The sequence below is a fragment of the Talpa europaea genome (genome assembly GCF_964194135.1).
Source record: "Talpa europaea genome assembly, chromosome: 9".
Taxonomy (NCBI): Eukaryota; Metazoa; Chordata; class Mammalia; order Eulipotyphla; family Talpidae; genus Talpa; species Talpa europaea.
The window spans coordinates 112,025,637-112,044,593 of record NC_140076.1 but is presented as its reverse complement, the minus strand read 5'-3'; the positions used below and the strand labels follow the sequence as shown (position 1 = coordinate 112,044,593).

At 48.0% G+C, this 18,957-nt stretch overlaps 1 protein-coding gene across 1 annotated transcript in view; it reads right to left on the bottom strand.

The window, feature by feature from the left end:
• Positions 1-3,974: 3,974 nt before the first annotated feature.
• TTF2 (transcription termination factor 2) overlaps positions 3,975-18,957 on the bottom strand; it is a gene marked incomplete at both ends in the record, with an annotated part of 30,247 nt that continues 15,264 nt past the window's right edge. Inside the window, 12 exons of the mRNA XM_084242468.1 lie at positions 3,975-4,119; positions 6,373-6,447; positions 7,750-7,832; positions 8,493-8,643; positions 9,448-9,506; positions 11,745-11,915; positions 12,679-12,812; positions 13,191-13,273; positions 14,289-14,380; positions 14,669-14,822; positions 15,511-15,692; positions 17,186-17,291. Of these exons, the coding sequence (XP_084098594.1) occupies positions 3,975-4,119; positions 6,373-6,447; positions 7,750-7,832; positions 8,493-8,643; positions 9,448-9,506; positions 11,745-11,915; positions 12,679-12,812; positions 13,191-13,273; positions 14,289-14,380; positions 14,669-14,822; positions 15,511-15,692; positions 17,186-17,291 (1,435 nt within the window). The remainder of the gene's footprint in view (positions 4,120-6,372; positions 6,448-7,749; positions 7,833-8,492; positions 8,644-9,447; positions 9,507-11,744; positions 11,916-12,678; positions 12,813-13,190; positions 13,274-14,288; positions 14,381-14,668; positions 14,823-15,510; positions 15,693-17,185; positions 17,292-18,957) is intronic.

The window sequence follows — 18,957 nt, the reverse complement described above, 5'->3', positions numbered from 1 at the left end:
CAGCGCCCGGCGCCACTGCCACCTCGCAGCCCCGCGGGGCTCCGTGAGGAACGTCTTCTCCCCTGCTAGACTGCTAGCCGCAGAGCAGGGGCTGCTGGGGTTCTGTTCACCCTCGCTCAGTAGTGCCTGGCATATTTATTTTTGAATTAATATGTGACTAATAAAGCAATAAAAGGCCCCCCCCCCAATCCTTCCTTTCCTATATGATCTCTACCTACACTCAGGTCCAGCAAAAGATTCTGGGACTCAGTTTAGCAGACATGTGCAGCCCTGTCTCCCAGGCCCCTCCACGGGCACAGGTGGCTCTTTCATTTCCATCTCTGGCCCCCAGTGACTGGCTCCTGTGGCTTTCTGTAGCATGACTTACCTTGATTTCATTTACGAAAACATTTTGATCTAGCTTGCGTGACTAGGAATTCCAAATTCCTAATGCAATTCCCTTGGCGTCTGCAGGTATGCTCTCTAATCCTGATGCCTTTTCCTAGGGCCAGATGTTCCAGGACAAACTGTACAATATCCCACTTTGTAGACCCACGTGTCCCCAGGCAATATGGCAGACACCGAGATTTCCGACAACCGGGAAGGCCGCGCGGGGTGCAGTAGACTCTGGCTTTCCCTTCAAGCCCCGCTGGAAGCCGCACACGTGGCGGACGCCGTGGGAGGAAACAGCCCATGCACATGTACAGCCATTTAATACCGCACACATGAGTGCTAGGAATGGCGTCCTCCATGCAGGCACAAGGCCCGTCTTCACGGGCCTAAAGAAAAATCCAACTATGGAAACCTTCCGTGAAGGCAGTTCTATTGCAGAGGAAGTATCTCTGCATTTGTACACTTGGTGCTCAGGAAGGCAGCTCTTTGGTAACAGATGGTCGCCATCTGGATTTTCAGCTGTGCCTCGGCTGCTGTTTTACTCTCATACCCCCAGCCCTGGCCCTGCCGCAACGATCCTGGAACTTGTATGGTGCTTTCTAGTTTATAAAGGACTTTTTACCTTCATCCTTCACCCCTGTCCAAGTCCAGTGAGGTAGAAAGGCAGATTAAAAACAAACAAACAAAAGGCCAGCAACACTGGTGGAAGGCAGGCTGGGTGACCCTGCAGGACGCACGGGGCAGTGCCTGTCAGGTCACCACATGGCGGGGAGTTGGCATCTGGGGGTGCCTAAGGCCTGTGCTGTGCCCAGACCAGAAACTGACTCACAGTAATTAAAATAAATATGGGCTTGAGAAACATGAGGATACTCCTCAAGCCAATTTCCAAGAAATTTCCACCCCAGGACTAGAATTTACGGACGTGCGTTTGGTGTAGTCCACCGTTAGGACAGTAATTGCAACTGTCCCTGCATCTCCCTGACATCACCAGGGTCTCACTATTCCAGAAACACCTACCTGAGACGTGACTAGTGTCTTTGCTTAGAGTCAGAACAAGGCACACTAGAAACACTGTTTAAGATAAGAAGTAATCTTAGAGATTACATTTATCAAAGGCCTCTGAATAGCTGAAGATGTCAGGCTATAATCCTTGCACCTATTTTCAAACTAAAAGCAAGAATGCTTGAAGCTCATAGTTAATGCCACCTTTCTTCTAGACAGCGCCTGCAACAATGAGCTGTTCCCCTAACGTGCCTCAGCTGGCACGACCAAACCTATCCAGTCAAATGGGTGGTGCATCTTTGCTCCCAATTTCCAGTGGAGCAGAATGAGATTTCTGCTAATCCTTACTCCTAACACACGAGCCAGGATGCCCGGGACCTGCAACTAGCCAAGAATGAGGTAATCCACAAATGGCAGAGCCAAGGCCTGTCTGTTCTTGCTGGCCAGGGAGCTGCTACTTACCTGAGTCTACCTGTGCCCAGGTGAGTTATCTCATCTGAATTCTCAAGGGGTCATTTTTCATTTCCTAATTTTATCAGGGGCCTCACTGTAGCTGAGGTCTGAAAGCAAGACCCACCTTATAAACGGGGAAAGCAAAGTGTGGAGAAGTGAGTGACCTTTTCAAGGTTACACTCCCAGCAAAGGGGAGCCTGAAACTAGAGTTGAGTTCTGCACCAGAGCTCTTCCCTCCAGACAACGGTCTTTACATTGCAGTCTTTAGACCTTGCTCAATCCACAGTGTCTGGGTTTACAGAGGGTGAGGCCTTCTAGTGCTCACTCAAAAGAGGAAAATCATTCTCTCCGGGAAGAACTACAATGCTTTTGCATAGAAATTAACAGAATAAGTACTTTGGAAAAGATGGCTAGGGGGAAGAAGGAGTATTTTCCCAAAGTATAGAAGTCCCAAAAGTTTGTGTTAATCAAGGCACGAACTGCTATATAACTGCTATAATCCCCCATATCTCAGAAAATTACTTCTTTATCATGTCACCGTCCAGCGTGGGTTGAGGGGCACACGCGGGAGGACTGTTCCCACAGGCATTCAGGAACGGTGGCTTACTGGTCAACCAGAAGGGCCCATGACCGAAAAGCGAGTTAAGAATCCCTGATCTAGTGACTTTCCGGTTCTCTTCCATCGGTTCCTGTGCATCCAGCGGGCTAATGGGGAAGCAGCAGCATAAAGAACCATTAGCAGAATACTATACAGCGATCAAAAAAGATGAACTCACGCCATTCGCAGCAACATGGATGGAGCTGGAAGGATTATGCTCAGTGAAATAAGGCAGAAGGAAAAAGAAAAATATCGGATGGTCTCACTTACAAGAAGAATGTCAGGGAACCAAATAAGGGATCAGGGAAAAATAAATAAATAAAAAAGCAAAACTAGCAGGCAACTATAAAGCAGAGACATTCTGCAAGGGAGCAGGAGGCAGAGGGATCAAAAAAGAGGAGGGAAGAGCACAGAGGACAATGGTGATGGAGCACGGGTGAACTGGTGGGGGGAATTTTATGGGGGGGGCTACACCTGAGAGGAGACAGCACACACATTGTACAAAAATGAACAATGATATTAAATATATATATATATGTATAAATATTAAAATGAAAAAATAAGGAACCATAAGTTTGAGAGAAATGACTCATTATACCTTACTTGTCTCCACAGCCAATCACCTAGAACCCAGCAACACGGACCCAGGACACCAGTGAAGACGGTGCCCGGGAAGGGAACACGGTGTGGCGAGCACACAGCATTTGCTCCACTATTTTGTCAAGCCCGCATTTATTGGATCACACCAAGGATAATACAAATACCAAATGATGCCACCGACGGTAAAATGAAATGACACAACGATGCTAAATGAAGCGACGATACCAAATGCTCCAAATACTGTGTATTTGTAAAAACCACACATGTAATAAAGATGACAAAATAGGAAATTCCATGATACAAATACTACCCGTGTGGCACTATAGACAATGTACCGCTAAAGGATACAATGACCCAAAAATTAAATGAGCCACTATTACTCAATGGCACAATGACAGAAATACTAAGTGCTCCCCTCGTCCCTCTGAACCCCTGGAATGAGACAACCAAGAGCAATGCCCACAGGGGTCCACTCACTGCCCAGCCCTTAAGAGATGCTTCTAGAAGCAGCCTCACTGGCAAGAGACGAAGATGGGATGGAGCCTGTGTAAGGAAGTAGAACACTGGGCACCCCCCAGCTAAGAGGAGAAAGGCACAGGTGCCTCGGGGAGCTTTTAGTTACGCTCATATGCCTCTCCCGGGGCTGACCTCCAAAATGGCCTCGCTCTAAAGCATGTTCTTTTATTTGAAGTAATTTATTGGTTTCTAGGTCACTCATTAATACGATTATCATTCACTTGATTATCATGATCAAATTACCGTCATGATATTTGATTAGCCAGTTGGTCAACACAATAGCTGACCTCTCCATTATTCTGGGGTAAGATGTAAGGCTCAGTGGTGACATGGAGTGGGGAGGAGAGCTCAAAGACCGCGTAAGGTGGCTGTACCAAGATCCTAATAGAAATCAACAGTGGCGCTCATTGCTCTGAGCCCTACAGACAGGAGGTTAGATATCAAAAAGGACTCTGTAGTCATCCAAGGAGAGCTTGGTAACAGATTCTCCAGACCCTGACAGAACGTCTTTGGCCAAGTTTTTCTTTTTTTCTTGGAGCTCCAATATCTTCTCTTCCACCGTTCCCTTACAAACAAATCTAAAAGAATAGACAAGCAAATAATCAGAAACCCTAAGCCGGCAGATCTATTTATTCGTTAGTTTTAAATGACATTTCTTCCTTCCTTTTCTTAGGTTTGGTTAACAACCTGTATTTAGGAGATGCAAATAAATGCACGTCTGTTAAAAATGATGGGATGCAAATTGACTTTTCATTTCTTTCTGAAGCTAAGGTGAGAAAGGTCAAAATTTGTTAAAGATATCCAGAAGGCATGGTCAAAAAGCTGCATCATAAGGTCAGAGACCCAAAGGGTATCAAGTTTCTGTCAGGACAGGTGTGATAACTTCAGCGCACAATGTTCTATTTCTGTGCTAATTCACACTAAAAACAGGTTTTTCAAAATAATGAAACACCACTGTTGTCACTCAGCCACTCAACAAGTATTGATTAAGCATTCGCCACATGCCAGCTACTACGCTAGGTGTGGGGCTGGAGAGACGATGTAGTCCTGCCCTCAAAAAGAACACAAGAGACAACAATATTAAGTGATGACAATACTGCAACATGGTAAGTGCCAAAATGGAAATGAGTATGTGTGCCAACGGAGAGAGGGAATCTGTCTGGGGTATTCAGAGAAGGCTCCATGGAACAGTTAACTTTCAGTGTGTGGCTGGTAGGATGAGGAAGGGCTTGCCAGATGGCACAGGGAGATGGGCATGCCGGGCAATGTGTGCAAAGTCCAGGTCTGTTGGAGGAAGATCACATCAGCCAGTCTGGACAGAGCAAAAGTCAGGTCTCCGTCGTGTTGGAGTATAACGGTAGCTGTTCAATGGCTGATGGAGGCCAGATGATGAGTGGTTTTACACATCATGTTAAGGAGGTTAGATGTGAAAGCGGGGCATGGAAGTGGGGATGGGAAGGGAGGCTTATATGACACATTTAGAAAACAAAATTAAAAGAACCTGACATGTGCAAAGTGAGAAGGAGGGAGGAGTCTAGCTCTATGATCAGACAAACAACGAGGCTGCTCACAAAGACAGGAGTTCAGAGGGTAAGTGATACCAGACGGGAGGAAGGAAGAATTTCAGTCTGTGACATTTTAGGTCCCTGGAACATGGATTTGCACCTGCCACCTTCAGTGTTCAGCAGGTTTAGAGGCAGGAGCTCAGTGAGCTGTGTGCACGCATGGATGAGTGAGTGAATGATGGGTGTATAGGTGACACCCAGCTTGATATTTAACAGAGATGTGGATATCTGGGTCTGGAGTTTAGGGGACAGTGGAACACACGATACAGACTGTGGACTTACTGGAGTGGAAAGGATGATTATGGGAGACGCATACAGAGTGAGTTGAGAGGCAGAGACAAGAAATAAAATCACTGCGTTTGGCAAATTTTGGAACTGACACGTGCTTCTTAACGAGAGCAGCTTCAGTGGCGCAATAGGAGGAAAATCACTTTGCAAAAGTTGAGGAATGAAGGGGAGGTAAGCAAGTAGGACAGTGATTCCTGATTCTTCAGGAAACCTGGCCATGAAAAGGAAGAAAAGAAAAGCGGTTCCTGGTCAGAGAGGGTTGCAAAGAGAGGGACATAAACCACTGGTTTGTGCTCTTCGGAAATGTCAATGTCATGGAACACAGAGGCTCGGGTATTGCTCCAGATTAAATGAGACGGGTCAGACCGCTAACGCCACACTGAGCTGGGGTTCTCTCACTGTGAAGGACATCTCGGGGACAAGTGGCAAAATGGAGGCAGATCCACCGATCAGATAACAGTGTCAAAGCAAACTGGCCGGACTGTGGCCAGTGGATTGCGGTTGCATAAGAGGGTCCTTCTATTTAGGAAATGCGCACTGAAGTAGCCAGGGTTACAGGAGCATCCTGCAGCAACTCCCTCTCAAATGGCTCAGAAAAAAGTTTGCACATACAGAGAGTACACGAGAATCAGCATTTGGCATTATTCTTGCAATCAAAAATTGGGGGAATTTTTTGGTGGTATTCTTGTAAGGATTCTTGGGTTCTTTTCTGTATGTCTGACATAACGTCAAAATAAAGGTTAAAAGCAGAAGACAGAAAGGAGGGTCCTTTCATGGGCTGCTCTGACTGGAATGGCTCATCATTAACATGGGCTTGTTCTTCTGCACCAACTCCAGGATCACCCCCAGATTGCTTGTGCTCCCTTCCTGACTGGGAGCATATGAGTACCAATACTTTACATTCCTCTAAAACACTCAAAGAGCCTTGCATGAAAGCACGACTTGGGAAAGGCCTAAGGCCAGGAGATTGCCGCCTACCTGTGTATGAAGACATCTTTCTTCTGGCCCAATCGGTAAATCCGGTCACAAGCCTGATCTTCAAGTGATGGATTCCTGTTACAAGACAGGCAAAAAAGCTGAATGGCACTGACGTCCTAGGCCAGCGGTCGGGGGGCAGATCCCACTGTAAACCATCCTGCAGCCTGTTTTTATAGGACTCTCGGCTAATGATGGCCGTCACATTTTTAAAGGGTTGTCACGAAGAGTATGTGATACACCCTTGTAGCCCTGTGTAGCCTGCAAATCTGGCAATATTTACTCTCTCCCCTAAAGTAATTACACAAAAATTTAGAAAATCACCATCCTAGGTTATAATGGGATTCAGAAAGTCCCAGATTATCTTCTGCCCTCCAAAGAGAGATAGTGCTCAGATCATTCTAAGAACAGCTCTGAGCACCATCATCAGTTGAGAACTGTAAGTAACAGAGGGGAAACCGGTGCTCAAAGCCATGACTAATGAGCTGGCTGACCTTGGCCCAGTCACCTAACCCCAACCCTCTGGCTCCAGATTGCTACTGGGAAACGTGAGGGCTGGCTAGCGATCTCTAAGGCCGCTGTCAACTTCAACTCCAGCTTTCTATGTTTCTACAGGGAAACTTAATTTGTTCCTTCTTAATAGCTCTCATTCTGATCTCCCAACTACTGCCTCATCTTTTCTCTTTAAAACCCTGGGCAACATTTCTCCATCCCGAAGTGGTGTAATTGGTCTGCTTCCCTTCCGCACATGTCCAGGGGCATCCAAGCAAAACCTAAACACATCCTCCCAGAAGGCAGTAGTGGGCGGCCCCTTTGTGCCAATCTGGGCCGCCTGGAGATGTAGACAGATGACAGTTCCCAGCAGCAACATCAGATGGACTTAACTGGAAAACCAAACGTGGCCCTAGTTCTCACACTCTCCTGGCCACACCCTAGCTCATGGCTCCTGCTGCCAGGGGCGGCGTGCAGTGAATGCAGGCGCTGGTGCTGAGTGTTTCTAATCTAATTTCACAATCTCATCTCTTCACCTGTCCCTCGGAGGGCGCTTCTCCCTCTCTCCGGGGTTGAGATTTCCTTGACTGTCAATAAATGTCTGAAATAAGGTATTTTGAAGAGGTAAAACAGAGTGAGGCAGCTCTCAGCCATGAGGAAAAGCCTTTTTGCCCAGTTTCCATGGAAACAGATGTTAGATTAACAATAAAGTGAACAGACTATTTTTAAGGAGTCATTTAAAGCCTGCCTTGCTCGGGAATTAAGGCTGTCAAACAACACCCTGCTCTGATCTGTATCGACACACAAGTGTGCACAGGCATGACCGTAGCCCGCTAGCCCACTGGCCTCCCTGCTGCGCTGCGGCAACTGGAGAAAAACAACCATTACCAGTGCATGTCCATAAGAAAAAGATGGTTTCCTCCGGTCAGGTTCAGGCCAACGCCTCCAGCGGTGAGAGAGATCAGCATAACCTTCAAAAGGAGGCACACCATTAACTCTGCACGAGTAGGGCCTCAGACAGTCTCTCTGTCTGGCTCAGGTTCAAGCCCACGGTCAACACAGCTAAGCAACGTGTTCCCCGGCGTATCGCCTCCTGCTGTCACAAACGTGCTGTCGTATGAAATGGTATGATGCCCTCCCCCCGCCTCACCTTCAAGATAACTCTTCCTTTTTTGGGTGAGTTAATTTCAAAACAACCGCGTGCCTGCTAGAATGTACCAGGGTTACAAGAGCAGGGTGGGTGGTTCAGAGTCTCTCGGGCCCGTCAGTCTGGGCGAGCCCCGCCTCACTGCTACGATTCGCCTGTCACTCACCGAGTGCTTTCCACATTCTTAGCACCCAGAGGCGGAGGTGTGGATTCTCCCTCTTCCCTCCTCTTTCCTAGGGTCCTGCCGACCTTCAAGACCTGCCTCCTTTGCAAAGGTTCTCAGATCCTAACCAGCTCTGCTGACTGCCCCCCGGCCCTCATGTCAGATCCTCTGTAGAGCAGCCGCACACCTGATCAATTACAGACACCTGGAGAGATCAAGGCTGTGACTATTTTTACACTGCGCTGCTACATGCTGCTGCTCTCTGTATAACTGGGAACAATTTGCTCTTAATTATTCAGCTCTGGGGCGACCAGCGCGTACCTGAGGGGATCTGGAGGTATTAAAGGCCTCCACCAAGTCCATTCTCTGCTTGGAGTTCACAGAGCCATCGATGGTGTCGTAAGTCAGTCCGTGCCTCCTGAGGTGCCGGGCCACAACTTTGAGCATGCTGGTCCACTGGGAGACGATGACACTGCGGGAAGAGCAAACACCCGCCAGGCAGGTTAAACAAACTCACCCACAGGAGGCGCCAACGACCCCACTGTTCTCAGATTCAGCCATCGACAGTGCCTCCCTATTACCTGAGGGGTAAAGACACACACCTGGGTCCGGTGAGCTTCCGCTGTTCCTTGTCTGTAACTTACTGTGTGCTGAGTGAAGTCAGAACTACGTGGGGGCTACACTAAAACCATGAAGGTTGCCTCCTATCACCTGGGGGCGGGGGGCACATCTGAAGGAGATCTTTGGTCCCACAGCAGAGGGGTGCAGGCTACCTACCGCCCCTTGCTGGCCGGAACAAGCTGCCAGGGTTTCTCTGTCTCACCCCCACCCTCCCCTCTATGCTATGTTTCAATTAGTCTAAAATTTTTAGGTCCTGGCATCTCACACATACAAATGCAGATGCATAACCTGTATGGAAGGCTAACAGTCAGCAAAGCGAACCTCCTATGCCCCCTCACCCAGCTTAAGAACATTCCTGGCACCCTGCCCACGCACAGGCTCTCTCCTGCACCTGCTACCCCTTCCTTTTCCTTAGAAGCTTCTCTACTTTTCAGCATTTCTTCAGCTGCTCAGCTAACCCTGATCCTCTGATTTCCTTTTCAATCTGTGCCACAAATATTCTCATTCGAAGCCACAGGGTATGAGCTGTATCTCAGTGCTTTCTGCGGAGCAAGATCAAGGCCCTTGATACAGAAAAGCTCAGACTGATGACTATCAGCGAGATCAAAGGTCTCTGCTTAATTACAAGCAACATGTGGACAAGGCACGCATTTACCTCTTCTGGGACCCTGGTTCTCTTCGGATTGCCTCCAACTTTTCCAGCAGGCATAAGATCTGGGGAAAGGTTACATTAACATATGTAGGCTTAAGTCAATTCATTTTTCTCCATTTTCTCTCACTTGAATTATGGAAACAGTCGCTCACAGCACCTGGTCTGCCCCCGATTCCTCTCCGCACGCAGACCACTAGTTCTAAACTATAAATTCCTTGTTTTCCTCCCCTTTAGACTCACGAATGGTCACTCACTGAGGATGATGGGGGGTCACCGGAGGCTGTCGGCTCTGCCTGCATCTCTAGGCCCATCACCCACTGCATCCGCCTCAAACGGTGCTTGTCACAAGATTCTTCCTCCACCAAGCGACACTGTCTCACCTGTGTCCATGCCACCCCCTGCCTAGGACTCCTGTGGGTCAGCCTCACCTCATTCTTGGAGGTCCCCTACAGTAGGGTTAGGCATTGCCAGCCATGCCCCCCTCTAGCGCCCTTTCTGTCATCAGGTGTTCTTCACGCTCTATAGTGGCTGTGTAGCCATCGCCTCCTGCTTTCACCACTTAGGTACTTAGGTGCAGGAGGACAAGCCGCGCCTGTCTGTGCCCTGAGCAGCCGATGCACTGCCAGGTGAGAAAAGGTATGGGTCTAATGTCTGCAGAGTGAGAACCTGCTCCACTTTAGGACCTGCTGTAAGTGCTGCTGAAGAAAGAGGCCCATCCAGTCGAGGCACATGCTCTGAAGCTTCCAATCAAGCTCGCTGGGGTCTACCCAAACCCTCCAGTGCCCACTCACACCCACACAGGAGACTCAGTGAGACACAGGGCATGGCTCGGGAGAGCAGCCGAGCCTGTGAGTCCTTCCCGACTAGCTGTTAATACGGATGACCTTCCAACTGCATCTCAGGGCCCCAGGGTTCAGCCACAGGATGGTGAACCAGGACTCAGGTGATAAAGATGTCTTACGCCACCATCACCCCTTTAGAATGCCCAGTTAAGAGCTCACAAATCTCGCCAGAAAAAAAAAAAAGAGGCTCGGAGGCAGCCGGGACAGGCCACATTGTTACACTGGCAAACTGTGCAGCCCCTTCCAACCTGAACAAAGGCAGGAACCGGAACCCAGTCATCTGGCTGACTGATGCCTGGGCTGCAACTAAGTCTGAGGATTGAACCATTTTGAATTTGAAGAAGAAAGCAGGGACAGTAAGTGCCTGATGTCTTGGGGACTCCACGCTGAGGCACTCTCTCCCACATGGTGAAGCTGACCAGAGGCCCAGAGGGCAGGATTCACGGCCCCTGAGTGGGGCTCAAATTCCAGGCCCTTCTGTGTGTTATCTACACACAGAAGGTTTATCTACAAAATAACCACCTTCCCTGTGTGAAACAGCCCTATGTTAATGGGCTTGTGTCAAGAAGTTTTGTGCATTAATACTACCTATGAGACCAGAAACACAAATTAACAAGAATGGAAGTTTTAATCAATAGCTAACTTCGAAGATGTGAGGGTATGAAGCCTGGCCACACATGGTAGCCATCTTATGTTTCTCCCAAGTAACAGTGAGGAAGACCAAGGTAAATATTTGAAACTTTTCATTATCGTGATTCTTCCACAGCACCGCTCCATTGGCAGCAACCTCCTTTCTGGTTACTTTGTTTTTTTTAAAAAAAAGCCCTTGAGAATTGAGGTTTAGGTGAGGAAGGGCAGGTTAAGATAGCAGCAGAGCGAAAAAGAAGCCCCACCTTTAGGGGCAAGCTCGTGGGCAGGACACCAAGCCAGGCAACAGAGAGGCAAGGGGCCCTCAGAACAGAGCTCAGCCTCCCTCCCCTTGAAAAGCTCTAATGAAAAGGCAACAGAATGACTAATGAAGACAGAAGCTTCTGTAGGAAACGATCCTCGCAGATGGATGCCTTTCAACAGTCGGAGCAACTGTCGTCCAGATGTGTCAGTCTTGAAGGCCCAGGCTTTGTTGTTTCCCTTTAAAGCTTCCCAGAAACAAACTGCTGCTCACTTAGGTGCTGCTGACAGCGGGAGGGGTCCTCTGCCGCTAGTGCAGGACGGAAATCCGCCTAGATGTTGAGGCAAGCCCAAACCACTCTCAAAAAGCTTGCTATGTGGTAAGAGCTTAGTATCACTCGTGAAATAAAATCAGAGTTTAAGACCAGAAGGCAAATCTGAGCAGCTTTCACCGAGCGGTTCTCACCCTCCCATCTAGAGGCTGGACCCGCTTGGACAAAACCAGTGATCCCAGGTTGGGAAACGTGAGGCCTCAAAGTCAATCCGCCGTAACAGCGGTGACAGAAGTACCTTGGTGCTCTCTCTCGTGTCTTCAAACAGCTCCACCTGGAAATGTTTGCCATTGAGGGCGACAGTGGATGACAGCTCTGCGTCATGGAATTCGGACAAGGTCAGAGCGCTGAGCTGCTCCTCCAGGGAGAGGTCCAGGCCCTCGCTCTTCAGTTCTGATGGGTCCAGGGCCTGAGCAGGACAGGGAGGGGGCAGTGGGAGGGCAGCCGGGGCAGCAAGCCAGAGAACACACCAACACATCACACCCAACACGCCACACAGCAAGATGTCTTACGATTTGTGATCAGAGAAACCCTGATGAAAATGGAACCTTGCACGTTTTTCCACCAAATGAAAAACAAATCAAATGACGGGAATTTCCAGAGACTTGCCAGACAGATCAGTCGGGCATTCTACCTCCACTCGATGGAGCAGCACAGTTAATGAAGCTATTGAGCATCCAAGTGTATTATCCCAATTGCTCAAAAGAATGACAGATGCTCTTCACTGTGGATGTGCCTCCGTCTACCTGAAGGCAACTTTTCCAATTGTACAAACACTTGAGATTTCCTAACTACACTTAAAAGCCTTAATAATGCCTGAAGGCAGAAAATAAAAACAAAAAACAATAACCAAACTAGCCTTCCAACATGCTAAAATCCAAGTATTCAGTCTCCTTTTCAACAAAATGCAATTTCCCTTCTGAAAGCTTATTTAAAACAATACAAACAATAAAAACTGCTCTCAAGATGGTGGGGATGACCAAGCTCAATAAAGATGAACATAAAGTAAAATAAACCAACCAAAAAGCCCCTTCTTTTCTGCCCCAGGCCAAACCAAACCACTCCAAGCCCCATTTTCCTTGACCCAGCAGACCGGACCCCGTCACAGGAGGCCAAGAGGAACTTCTCCAGCAGCCCCCGGGCACCACGCTTAAGAAAAGGGCTTTTCTTACCGTCTTCAACAAAGAAAGATGGCAGCAACACTGGCGGAGCCTCAGCAGCTGAGACAGTACGTTCCTCTTGCTGACACCCTGTGAGACCGTGGCTGTGGGGCATGCAGGGCCGCTGTACCCAAACTCCTGGGCCACTTCCAAGGAGGAAAACACAGGGTTTGAATTGGAAATGTGGGAAAGAATCAGGAACTAGATGTGGCTATTTTAAACTTCTTTGATCTGAGAATCAAAGGTATAGTTATAACTCACTTCTGGACCAATGAAGCCCAATGAAAGAGTGGTTTTCTTTACAGACTTACTGGCATTTTAATAGAGCAGATTTTAAAAGTCATGCCAAAGAAGCTTAGCTCGCTAGGTCCAGTGCTAGTGGATCCGCATATTTTATTTGGGTTAAGATTCCTATTTGAGGTCAAGTCTCTGATATTAAGAATTCAAGACCTCCTTTCTGTAATTTTACTGAATCTGAACCCACATTTCCCCAGCGATGTGTGTATGAGGGTCCCACTTCTCACCTCTACTGAATGGATCATCAGAGCTTTCTTCAGACTGGTTGTCCTCACCTTCATGTCTTCTAAGATAGGACTGCACAATTGACCTGTCTCAGACAAAAAAAAAAAATGCACACAGGAGGGTTGCTAAGACCAAATGGTGGTTGAGGCCATGGTTACAATGGTCATCGCGGAACTGTGCTTGCAGGACCTGACCGCCTTACAGATGTGGTGAAATGAGGTCAGGTTCAGCAAGCACTAGGCAGAGGCAATGAAAAATACATAATTAACTAAAATACAAGTCATCTTAAAATAATTAACAAATGTATCAATACCACAGTGTTATTATTATAGGTAATATTAATTATATACTACATTGATTTAGTATATTAATATTTATGAATCTAACATCAATGTTATAGTACTCTTGATAGATATTAAAAAAAAGGTGCACCGGGGCCTCCCTGGTGGCGCAATGGCTTAAGACACAGCCCTATGAAGCTATCTGCAGCCACTGCAGCATGAGTTCAATCCCGGCCAGGGAGCTGACCCACATGGCACAGCAGACCTCTCCTGTCTCGCCTGCTGCTCCCCTCAGCAGTATACTTCGATCCACCTGTTCTGCTCTCCACTCTGTCTCTGGTGAATTCTCTTACCGCCCCCCCCCATCTCTGGCCTGCATAAATAAATGTATGCATAAATAAATAAATGAATCTTTAAAAAAAAAAAAAAACAAGTGGGTGAAAATAAACGTGGAATTCAGGATGGAAAGCTTTTGCGAAAGTACCAAGAAGCAGTGACAAGAAGAATCAGAAAGCAGTATATTTTAAGTTCCAAAGCACTTTCCCAAAAGGTGCCAGGAGGACCAGACTGACCCAGGGGACAGCGACCCTACTTAAAGATTCTATGCAAGGACATCAGTGAAGAAGAGGCTTGAAGGCCTTCCATGTACATGAGACCAAGGTGAGCTGGGGCAAGGGCAAGGGAACCCAGATGAAGGAACGCAAGTATCAGCTTATCAGTGACCCCATAAGGACGGTCTCAGGCAACCTGACCTCCACTGGCTCGCCAGAAAGAAGAGAACAACGCGTGTGGGACGGTGCCTTGCCACTGCACACACACCTTGATGTTGCAAAAAGGACACTGTAAACTTCCTTTTCAGCTACAGAAAGCTCTAAGCAGTGAAACTGGAACACACGCTGGGGCAGCACCACCTGGAAGAATAAAATGAAAGAGGAGCTGGAGTGAAGTTATGCCAGTGAACCAAATATTACAGAGCACATCCCCCAGGGTTGACACGGGAAATCCCATCAACCTTGGGGCAGAATTCCCCCCTCTTCCCTAAAAAGAGGATGCTCAGCACTGCACAGCAACCCTAGGGTCCCCTCGTAGGAAAATGGGGCGCTCAGGGGCTCCCAGATCAAAGCAGATGACTGTTAAGCCTAAGACAAGGCCGTGGTCATGGCCTCCGGGTTCCTCAGGGACACACGCGGTGAGATTACCAAGGGCTTGCCGGCTGCATCCGTCTGCTCTTTTGTTCTCCTCAGCAAAAGGCTTCTGGTTAAGACACTTAACCGCTCTCCTCCCTTCTTTGTACTGTTGTCAACCTGACTCTTCCACAGACTCAACTTATCAAATGGAGAACAACGAAGAAATCTTTGTTGGGGAAGGTTGGCGAGCCGGAAAGGAGAGGTGTGGGAGGAGGGAGCAAAGGTGCAAGGAAGACAAGAGATGAAGACGCATCAGCTTTCCTGTTTCATCTGTCATCTTATCATTTTTAAAAGCGAATTCATTGCAAGCTCTGCTAGACAGATCAAAAGGACCCCAGACAATAACAAAAACCACATCATGAAAACGTGAATTTGCCCATGAACGGTGTCTGTATCATCACAACAGAGTCTAGAAACGAGCCGGAATTTATTCCTGATGCTTCAAAGGTCAGCAAAGGAATTCCACATCCTCTTATAGCCTCGTCTGAATAAAAGCAAGTATTTTAACATTGGCCTTCTCTTCCGTTTGCTTCAAATAAATGGCACTCCTGACCCCAGGCCACATGTTTTAATGCAGAACTAGGCTAATACATTCACTTAGCTGAAGAAAAATGACTGTTGTTCCCTTTAATTCAATCTGTCCTAGTTTTCCCATACATAGGAGCTGGGTGTAATCAAAGTCTGTTATCAGCCAGTCTGTCAAGTGATTATTTTCTTATAAATATTAATTCCTTTTGCCCTTTCAAGGAGGCTGCTCCATGAGAGAACAGCACACACCAGAGCTTTATCGTGAGATGAGAAATAATCGCGGTGACTGGCAGGGTTCACATTTACACAATCCCAGAGTGACTCACTTCAGCAGTGAATACATGTCCAACAAGTTGTTCTGGATGGGGGTTCCAGTGACAGCCCAACGTGCACAGGCCCGTAGCTGACACACGGCGATGGAGGTCTGCACCTCATGATTCTTAATATTGTGAGCCTCGTCCAATATGATGCGAGCCCAGAGTATTCGAAGCAAAGGAGTCGCAGGACCCTGAAAGAAGCAGAAGTGAAATCCAACAGGATGGAAATACATGAATACTGAGGGCTCCCTCTTACCTTCAAACTGGGGACTGCGAGCTAGAGAGAGTGACATAAGAATGGAGCTTAAGAAAGCAAGAGTGGAGGGCCTCCCTGGTGGTGCAAGGGATTAAGCACCATACTATGAAGCAATCAGCAGCCTCTGCAGCACCAGATCAATCCCAGGCCAGCCAGAGCATAACCCACATGGCGTGGCAGACCTCTCCTGACTCGCCCACTGCTCCCCTTAGCAGTGTATTTCAGTCAGTCTGCCTGTTCTGTTCCCCACTCTGTCTCTGGTGAATCCTCTCATTCCCCCCCCGTATCTCTGGCCTGTACCCCAGCTCTTATATGCATAAATAAATCTTTAAAAAAAAAAAAAAAGAAAGAAAGCAAGAGTGGAAACTCCCAATTTCATCTTTCACAAGAATTCACAGTTGACTAGAAGATGGAGAATCAAGGCCTCCCTGGTGGCGCAAGGGTTAAAGTCTCAGGTGCACCGGGGCTATCAAGCTTTCGCCAGCCACTGAGGCACAAGTTCGATCCCCAGCCAGGGAGCTGACCCACATGGCACAGCAGACCTCTCCTGTCTCCCCACTGCTCCCCTCAGCAGTGGATTTCAGTGCATCTGCCTGTTCTGCTCCCCACTCTGTCTCTGGTGAATCCTCTCACCATCACCCCCCCACCTCTGGCCTACATCCAAGTTCTTGCATAAATAGAAATAAATCTTTAAAAAAAAAAAGATGGAGAATCATTCTCGAGATCTCCCCAAATAAGAAATTTGTGACTATCCCATTTGCAAAAGCTTAATTCTTGGAACAACGCTGGGAAAAGCCCATAAGAAACCCTCTACGCACAAGGGAGACTATGCTGGTTGCCTAGTGAACGTTCGGGCTTCGTCTGGTTGTTCCGGGTTATTTAGCATCTGCTGATTGTAGTATTATTATTTGCAAACTCTTAGCTGAAGTGGAGGGAATGATGGCCTAGTTCTGAAATACAAATACTAACATAATAGTCTTCATGCCAAATCTAAAAATTATCCTGGCAATGGCTTTCTACTTGCTAGATAAGACACTGCCTAATTCATGAATCATTTAATAAAATCAGTTAGATCCCCTTAAAAAAAAAAATCACAAATACACCCCAAAGACCCTGAAATAAAAATTGCAACAAGTGAGAATTTCCTACACGCATGAGCTGGTTACCAGCATGACTGCAACATGGTGACTAGTGCTAAACAAGTGAAAACTGGGCCAGCTCCCTGCCTTTATCCCTGAGGAGGTGGTCTGGAGGAAGAGGGGAACAGAGAGAAAAACTCTGCACTTCCACAGATAGAATAATTAGGACGCTCCTGACCTCACAGAAAAGGACACCTTCGCCACTAGCTCTATGATGCCAAATACTGTGGCAACTCAGGCTGACTGGCCTGTGGTTCCACCTCTACCTCCCCAGCACCCCCAGCCTCACCTTCACACTGGGCTTTGCATCCGGAGTCTCTCCCTTTTGCTTCTTTGTGTGAACCTCTAGGGCCACAAGTTTATAGGAGGTGATGACGATGTCATATGTAGAAAGGCTATGCAGACAGAACACAGAGCAAATGGTAAATGATCCTCTTATACAGACGACGACGAGCCGGGGCCAGTCCCCTCACAAAATGCCTGCAGCTGGAAGGACAGAGCCTGGACTCATCAACTCACATCCTCTGTCCTCACACCATTTGGGAGGGGTAAATTTTACTCTCTTGGCCTCCTTATCTCTTACCCACTATGGTCTACCCACTCAAGCTAGATCGCTCTTTCTCTTCCTGGCCTTCCCCAGAATGGAAAGTCTCTTGACTGGAGTCATATTAAGCTTGATATGATCTGCCCAGAAATAAGGCAGGACCAGGAATGAATGTTTAGTAATCTGATACCGACAGCACTCATGCCCAGGGAAGCAAGAAACCCTCAAAGCATCGATGTGGTCGCCTTGGTGTCCTATAATGGGTTTGTAAAAACCCATGAATCCCACTTTTGACATTCTGGTTTAAAAACAAATGCCATAAACTTGCCACACTCCTTCTGTACAAAGACTCAACACAAGGCACCGATCCTTTTCCCACGTGCCTAACACTGGCTTGAGAGGGTGTCAGTAAAGAGAGATGATGTGTCTGACTCGAGGCAGCAATGCCTGCACATTGCCCAAGCATCACAAAAACAAGCACTGAGCATGTGCCGATCGGTCAACTGGCACGTTCCGACACAGAGGCAGGCATGGCGTCTGATCTGGCCAGATCCTATCAAGCTAAATATGACGCCAGTCAGAGACGTTCCATTCTGGGGAAGGCCAGGAAGAGAAAGAGTGATCCAGAAAAAGTGAATATTGTGAGATGCAATTTAATTCTTTTTTTTTTTTTTAATAGAGGCATATTTATTTATTTATTTGTTTGTTTGTTTGTTTTGTTCATACATGCACTGGGTACAGTCAGAAACGCAGGAGGGTGAGAGCATTCACCCGAGCCAGAGCGGGGAGCAGAGCAGGCAGAAGGACCGAAGTACACTGCTGAGGGGAGCAGCGGGCGGCAGGAGAGGTCTGCGCACCATGTGGGACCCTCCTCCGGTGGCCGGGTGCAGCCGGGGATCGAACCGGCGTCACAGAGGCTGCGGGCAGCTTCGCAACCCAGCGCTCAACCACTGCGCCACCAGGGAGGCCCACAATTTAATTCTTAATAAAAATGCAGGACCACGGCAGGCCGCCCCCAGAGCTCTCTGCCAGAGAAGCCTGGGTCCTGCTAGCGCCGCCCGACACCTTTGCCAGCCGGAGCTTCTCCCAGGCGTGAGATGGACATGCGGGAAGGCCAAGAGTCACCAAGCGGTGCTTCCTCCTCCAGGACGCCCGCCTGTCCTCCAGAAGACAAGCATCCGCTCTCAGAGGCTGGCTGGAGACTGCAGAGAAGCAGAGACAACTCTGCTCTCAGCCTGAGTAGGTCAGCGAGTATTCAACCCAGACCTCGCCTCACAGCTAGGAACAAAAACCAATTCCTTTTGAGCCAAAAGACAAGGACTAAGGACTAAAACTGCCATCTCGGAAACATTTTCTTTCCTCCTTCCAGGGCAGCTCCCTTCAGTGATCTAATGCGAAACGCTTGAATCGAAAACTCTTTACGTGGCTCATATGCAGAAAAACAGCCATTAAAATGTGATCCGCCCACACTGACTCATCATTAACAATTAAGCCAAGACACTTTGTCAGAGCAGGCT